This window comes from Cynoglossus semilaevis, chromosome 20, assembly GCF_000523025.1.
Source record: "Cynoglossus semilaevis isolate Cse_v1.0 chromosome 20, Cse_v1.0, whole genome shotgun sequence".
Classification (NCBI taxonomy): domain Eukaryota; kingdom Metazoa; phylum Chordata; class Actinopteri; order Pleuronectiformes; family Cynoglossidae; genus Cynoglossus; species Cynoglossus semilaevis.
Window position 1 is genome coordinate 4,603,380 of NC_024326.1, and position 7,010 is coordinate 4,610,389.

The 7,010-nt window shown below is 41.0% G+C and overlaps 2 protein-coding genes across 4 annotated transcripts in view; both read left to right on the plus strand.

Moving 5' to 3' along the window:
• scinlb (scinderin like b) overlaps window positions 1–2,874 on the plus strand; it is an 11,371-nt gene extending 8,497 nt beyond the window's left edge. For 2 of the 3 annotated variants that reach the window (XM_025066381.1, XM_025066380.1), the window contains exons 12-18: window positions 1–40; window positions 853–1,023; window positions 1,110–1,284; window positions 1,416–1,531; window positions 1,662–1,739; window positions 1,828–1,888; window positions 2,191–2,351. In XM_025066381.1, coding sequence (XP_024922149.1) covers window positions 1–40; window positions 853–1,023; window positions 1,110–1,284; window positions 1,416–1,531; window positions 1,662–1,739; window positions 1,828–1,888; window positions 2,191–2,351 — 802 coding nt within the window. Of the gene's footprint in view, window positions 41–852; window positions 1,024–1,109; window positions 1,285–1,415; window positions 1,532–1,661; window positions 1,740–1,827; window positions 1,889–2,190 lie in introns of all 3 variants that reach the window. The other variant, XM_025066379.1, reaches the window with a different exon arrangement.
• A 792-nt stretch (window positions 2,875–3,666) lies between these two features.
• The window catches only part of wls (Wnt ligand secretion mediator), a 10,665-nt gene continuing 7,321 nt past the window's right edge, over window positions 3,667–7,010 (plus strand). Inside the window, exons 1-2 of the mRNA XM_008334047.3 lie at window positions 3,667–4,102; window positions 6,502–6,774. Of these exons, the coding sequence (XP_008332269.1) occupies window positions 3,997–4,102; window positions 6,502–6,774 (379 nt within the window). The 5' untranslated portion in view covers window positions 3,667–3,996. The remainder of the gene's footprint in view (window positions 4,103–6,501; window positions 6,775–7,010) is intronic.

Here is a 7,010-nt window from a genome sequence, read left to right on the forward strand (position 1 = left end):
TGTAAAACTGGATGACTCCATGGGTGGAGCCCCGGTTCAGGTCAGTTCTCACCTCCTCATGTGCAAAGACTACTGTAACCTACTTGATAAGAGCAGACCTGGTACAGGCGTACAAACAGAACAATAACAATCCACTTTGTAATGGCCTATTGTGAAAGGTCAAATATTTAAATTATCTTTTATATTAATTTATGCACGTGTTTCACGTAAGACTACAAATACTACTACTTACTGTGCATGTAAATGTGTTCAAATTCTCAAAACTCGTTTAGTTAAAAGGTTTAATTTCACAGTAAAAAAGTTTTTTACGCTTTGCTATGGCATAAAAAGATGGTTCAAGGCAACCAGCAGAGGGCAGTGTTAATGCTGGTAGAAGCGGTCACGTCAAGCCAAACAGCAGTTTCTTCACATTAATGGCAGTACATTGAAAGTCATTGTCTGTACAGTAGCTAGAGTTTGTTAAATAAATGAAACACACACAGAAAAACATGTAAAAAAAAAAGAAAAATTTAAATAATCAATTTAAAACACTTTAAACCTGTTCTTGCAGTTTATCTGAACACTTAAAACAAATACACATTGAGCTAAATATCTCCAAATCCATATAACCAACATGATATACAAGCAATTAATGGTACAGGAAGCTACTGTGGTATTTATAGTTTAACAGAAGAACAGAATAAAGTTGAAAAAAAAACTTTTTAAGTTCAAAACTGAAGACCTTCATTCAGCAGCATAAAAAACCTATTTTCACACAAATGCAATAATATCCAAATATCACCTTTGTCTGACACACTCCATGTTACTGTCTAACCTTGCGTTTTGTGTGTGTGTTGACATCTTCATCCACAGGTGAGAGTGACTCAGGGTCAGGAGCCCCCACATCTGATGAGCCTGTTCCAGGGGAAGCCCATGATCATCCACAGCGGAGGGACGTCCCGCAACAGCGGTCAGTCTAAGAGCGCCGCTACTCGTCTGTTCCACATCCGACAGAGTTCTTCCCGGACCACCAGGGCTGTGGAGGTGAGCTGCCCTCCTCTGACGTTAACTCTGTTTGCGACGGCAACCTGTCACGTCAACTTCTCACCTCCCTGCGTGTTCTCACTCAGGTGGAAGCCTCCGCGTCCAACCTGAACACCAACGATGTGTTTGTGCTGAAGACCCCGAGCTCTCTGACTGTGTGGCGAGGCGTGGGAGCCAGCGATGAGGAGATGGCTGCTGCCAAACATGTCGTGGACTTTCTTGGTGGTGGCGCCAGCAACGTGTCAGAGGGCAAAGAACCAGGTGATTGTCTGAGGAGGAACATCTGATGTGTAGTCCACCCAAAGAGTTATCAGTAGAAATCAAAGAACCGTTCTGGAAGACTGAGAGTCAAGGTTTAAACGATGTTCTCCTTGTGTTTGTGTCATTTTCAGCTGACTTCTGGTCTGCTCTTGGTGGAAAGAAGGAATACCAGACCTCCAAGAGTCTGCAGAACATGCTCAAACCTCCACGTCTGTTCGGCTGCTCCAACAAAACTGGACGACTCATTGTAAGTCAGAGAAACGTGTGACACGTCAGTTTCAGATTTGATGTATCACAGTGTCAATGCAGTGTTTTACAAAAGCTGATTTCAAACTTTCCCATCAGTATTCAGTATTTTCTACTGCACTGTCTCCTAGGTTGAAGAAGTTCCGGGAGATTTCACTCAGTCAGATCTGGCCACCGATGATGTCATGATTCTGGATACATGGGAACAGGTGGGAAAAACATGTTATCTAATTTTTTTTTAATTTACAACAATGGAGATTTTCTGAGAAAGTCTGACGTTATCTCTTCTCTCTACAGCTTTTCCTGTGGGTTGGCAACGAAGCAAATGCAGAGGAGAGACAGGGAGCTCCCAAAATAGGTTAGTTTCACCAAAACTACAGCCAACAGTGAAACTTAGTACTTTGAATTACAGTGTAACTGGTACACTGTTCTTTTAATGTTTGCTAAGTCTTTTGTGCCTATTGTTGCTGCACTCTGCCATCTGGCCATTAGATGTCACCAACCATTATGTTCTGGATTATTGAGGCACCTGCGACCCATATATTCACATATTCTCCTCACATTCATGATTTTATATAAAATCGGTGTTATTAAAAATATGCACATCTTTTTTTATTTTTAAGTTTTAAAAAACTGTTATACTTTTTCCCTTTGTTGCAGCAAAAGACTACGCCGATTCCGACCCATCTGGTCGTAAGGGACTTCCCATCACTACCATCAAACAGGGAGCAGAACCTCCGACTTTCATTGGCTGGTTCCAAGCTTGGGATGCCAAAATGTGGGAGACAGATGCATTGGACAAAATGAAGAAACGTTTCTAAACATTTGCAACATTTGGGGCTGCCATAGCCATTACAGCTCTCTGTTAAGCACTTCCTGTGTCTTCTATGTCTTTTTTTACCTCCAATCAGTCCCTAAGTGCCAAAGCTTGTTTGCAATCAGCATGATCAGGTAGAAAAAAGCTGCAGTTATGCCTCAGTCTCAAGAAAATAAAGCATGACATCACCAGTTAAATGACTTCCTTTTATATTATTACCCCTTTCTGTTTATTAAAGGAATACATTTCATTTAGCTCAAAATCATTATTTCATTTTTTAATCTGTTTGCTGTCTGTAGGAAATTCCACTGTCATGCTGTTGTCTTCAAGCCACGAGCTAGTACATTAGCTGGTAACTGTTTACTCCATTTCTCCACTGTGTTTACTAGTGGTGTGTTTTGCACTTAATTAGATTGCATGCTGTATTTTTATTTTCCATGAATGCTTTGTGCTTATGTATTTTAAAAAAGAAGAGTTACAGGCACGTTGACTGTGTCCTCACTCAATAAAAGACCACTGAAATACTGGGGAGTGGATGGATTGTTGAACGGAGCCATCGCACACATCCTGCAACACCTTCATGACTACTGTCCCACTTACTGACAGGAGGTGGAGGTTCTGTCTTTGGTCTCTAAGGAACACAGCAGGCCCACAGCATCTGTTCCAGAATGTAGGAGACATGAAGGCTCCGTGCACTGATTCACCGTTTCTTAGGATGTTATGACGTGTATTGAACAGAGAAATTGAGAGACTGTTGTAAACAAAAATGTTCTACATTTTATTTAGCCAAATGTAGCATCTTATTATTATTATAAAATGATTTCTTATAATTTCAACTTTGGGATAAAGAACTTTTTTTTATGAAACTCTCCAAAAGAGGTTTGGAAATCTATTTTTTTTATTTTTTTTACTGTTTTTCAGTTAGGAGGTGTTTCCCAGACGTTTTTTCCGGGGGCCCATATGTTAAAAGCATAAACGTGATGCGAGACAACCCAAAAAAATCTCTTGCGACCCACCTGAGGGTCACGACCCAGTCTTTGGGAAACAATGGGGTATAACTTCCTTGGGGTCCTCAGACAAGTTGATAAATTGATGAGTAACATGTTTACTCATCAATATTAACTGTATTTATTGCACATTATTTAACGAACAGGTAAATATTTGTCTATTTCCCTCTATTGTTTGGCAGCCAAAGTATTCACCCATGCCTATGTAAAAGGCCAACACTGGATTAAGAATAGACATTGACGGACAATATATGGTTGCTTATCTCACTGCACACGACCACTACTTTAAATAGCCCACTGAGGCCATACTATCACAGGCATCCAGTGACACGGTAACCTGCATTAGCTGCCTCTGTTGCACTGCGGTGGCGCTCCACACATCTTTCCCCGCTCTGGTGTTGTCTGTGTGGGGATAAAGCTGAGTGGTGCTCGGTCATGTGATCTCTGTTTTTTTTTTTCTTTTCTTTTCCTCCTCCGAAGTTGAAAGGCAGGGGCAGAGCAGTGGAGGGGCCCAGTTAGTCTTCCTGCCGCTGGCCGTGGATGCAGCGTCTCTTCCCGTCTTTCCCTCCACGCTGTCGTTACTGTCGCGGCCGCTGTGATTTTCCTGCTTTTCTGGAAACAAACTCCAGCCTTTAAATCATCATGGCGGGGGCTATTATTGAAAACATGAGCACCAAAAAGTTGGTGATAGTGGGAGTCACTCTGCTTTTGTTCCAGGTGCTCGCCTTCATGGTCGGCGGTTTAATTGGTAAGTTTGGTTTTTATTTATTCTTTGTTTTTCTCTGCGGCTAATCGACGTTTTCGTGCTGCGCGCGAGCCTGTTGAACGTTCAAATTTTAACGGTTGCAAGTTTAAAAATTACAAAGTTTTTTTACTGCGCAACATGCCTTTACATGCGCTGTTTCTCGGGAGAAAACAGCGTCATTTAAAAAATAAATCTACCGGGGGTTTTGGCGGACATTTAAAGCTGCTTTTCGGGAAAACAAAATCACTGCTTTGTGTCAAGGTGTTCGAAGCCTACATTTTACTACCCCTACCTTCCTGTCTGTGGATACGCGTATCACAACAGGACACCATTGTTTATGTCGTAATTTCTCTTGTTCGTGTAACACTTGTGAGCTCTGAAACACACCGAAAACCCCTTCTTGCATGTTTCACACTTCTTTGATCCAAACTCGAATGTTCTTGTTCCTCCTTTTCTCCTCCTCCTCCTCCTCCTCCTCCTCCTTCTTCTTCTCCCTCATACTGTGTCTGTTGTACAGGGCCTCAGGCAGCATCTCTACCTTTCTTTCACTCCTCCTTTTCTCCCTTGGTTTCTCTGGTCTTTTCTTAAGTCACCTATTCTTTTATTGTAGAACTGTAATGTCAAACTCAAGGTCCGGTCCATGCAGCAGAATTCTTAGCCTGATAAAAAAAAACAATAATTACACAGCAATTAACAATGATTGTAACTTTAATAAATAATCAATTTAATCATTTAATAATACATTATGGAGTAGTTTTATCTATACAGTCTTCCATTTACAACAGAGTTCCCTGAATCAGTAATACTTTATTTTAAAGTATTAATTCCCAGATATTACAGTATAGTACATAAGAAATGATAGTTACAGTTGTCTAAAATAATTCTAACTCTAGTGTGTTTTTTATTATCACTTGCTCTCAACTATTTATAGGGGACATAATATTCTATATTGTCTTGGGTTGGTCAGGGTTCTGGTACTCATATTTGCAACTCTGTACTGTCTGCTTATTCCCTGAATGCCTGTTTACATTAATTACCTCAGTAGATAGCATAGGTACAGGAAGCTGTCCTACAAAGAAAAGGTGGCTCATCACCATTTAAAAAGAAAGACAGCTTAATGTGTGTTTATTCTTTTTAACCGAAGCAAGTTACTAACATTTAATTTAGTGATAAAGAAGCTAAACTACTTCGTTCACCAGTATGAAAAGACATTGATTGTTTATTATTGAACCCAGTGAGAAGGAAACCTTTCTATCACAGTAATCTACAAGTTGATTACATTTGAATATTCCTTTGGTTATTTTATAGAAAGAAATATGAATAAAAGGTTTTCTTTGTCTTCTATACGCTATGTGATGCCAGGCATGGGAGAAATCTTAACTCACCCAATATCCTATCCCTACATTAATGGAAAAAAATATTTTTTTAGGGTTTATCTTGGCATAGTGCCACAGGCAGATTTTGCAATATTATCTCTGTTGTTGAGTTTATTCCAGTATTGCTCAAAAGTACGCCCAGTATCTTTTGCTTTTCGTCACACTTCCTTAATCCAAAATCGAATGTCCTTGTTCTCCCCCCCTGTTGCTCCTCCTCCTCCCACATGTGTCTGTCTGCTGTGTGGGGCCTCAGGCAGCATCTCTACCATCCTCTCACTCCTCCTCCTTCCCCAGTGTCTCTCCCCCTCTCTCACACTCTCTGCCTCGCCGGCTGGCCTTTTGATACACCCAGGTTCCTTTTTCCCTAGTTTTTGTATTTGAACAAATTTTGCAAACAATTTTGAGTTGTTTTAGAAATGTATATGTATGTCTGAGTTCAGACCCTGTGAAACTTTCTGATTCCATTAACAGCTTGAAGAATTCCGTCAGCCACTCTTCTCCTCGCTGACTTACACGGCGTGTGATAAATTAGCATGTTCGGTTCGTTTCCGCCTAAGATGGTTTTAATGAAGCCAAATTCCTTTGTGTTTGCTCGCTGGATGGGGGCAGCAGGGGTAATTGAGTTGAAAGGGTTTTTTTTTTTTTCACCACTTGTTTCCCAACAAACCCAGGAACAGTGTGGGGTCAGTGGGCTAAGAGGGCAACCTTTATTCTGGACATGCTAGTGTGGAGACCAGGGTACAGATAGAGCCATGGACTTTAGGAAGTAAGTGAGTGTAAGAGAATGAAGTTTTACTTTATGAGTTCACCTTAATGTGCAGATTGTCAGAACATACTTAAAGTCTGACATCACTTTTCCTACCTGCCCGGGGCTATTCCAGGTTGCCTCTGTGATCTTTGTATCTGCCGTCCCTTTCTGGTCTCAAGTGTTTTACTTACACATTTTTTTTTATTGAAACATTGTGTGTGACTTATTAGCTTCTGAAGTAACTTAAACTCTCTCTGCCTCAATATTTGTTTCCCCAGCTCCCAGCCCTACCACAGCAATGCACTACCTGGCCACCAAATGTGTGGACACAATCAAGCACCGTCAGGAATCGAAATGGTTTATGCCATGGGGTCATGACCAGTGTGAAAAGATCCGGAGCTTTGATGAGGCCGTGGCCAAAAAGATTGAAGCCAACAACATTGTGTTTGCTGTCCACATTCCTCTACCCCAGAAGGAAATGAGTTCCTGGTTCCAGTTCATGCTGGTCATCCTGCAGTTTGACATTGCATTTAAGATGTTTAACCAGATTGGTAAGTGACCGAGGCAGACTTTGAAGAACCATATTGAATTGGATAATCAAATGCTAAGGGGTTGAGGGTATGCATGTCTGTTGTCACGATGTCCTTTATTAAAGCACATACGTAGATTGTTCAGTGTCCCCGGTGGCGCTACCTGCCAATGAAATTTGCATGTCACCTCAGAGCAGGTTTTTTCAAAAAAGCAGCAGGAACACTGTAAATGCATTAGTATGATGGGAAATACAAAG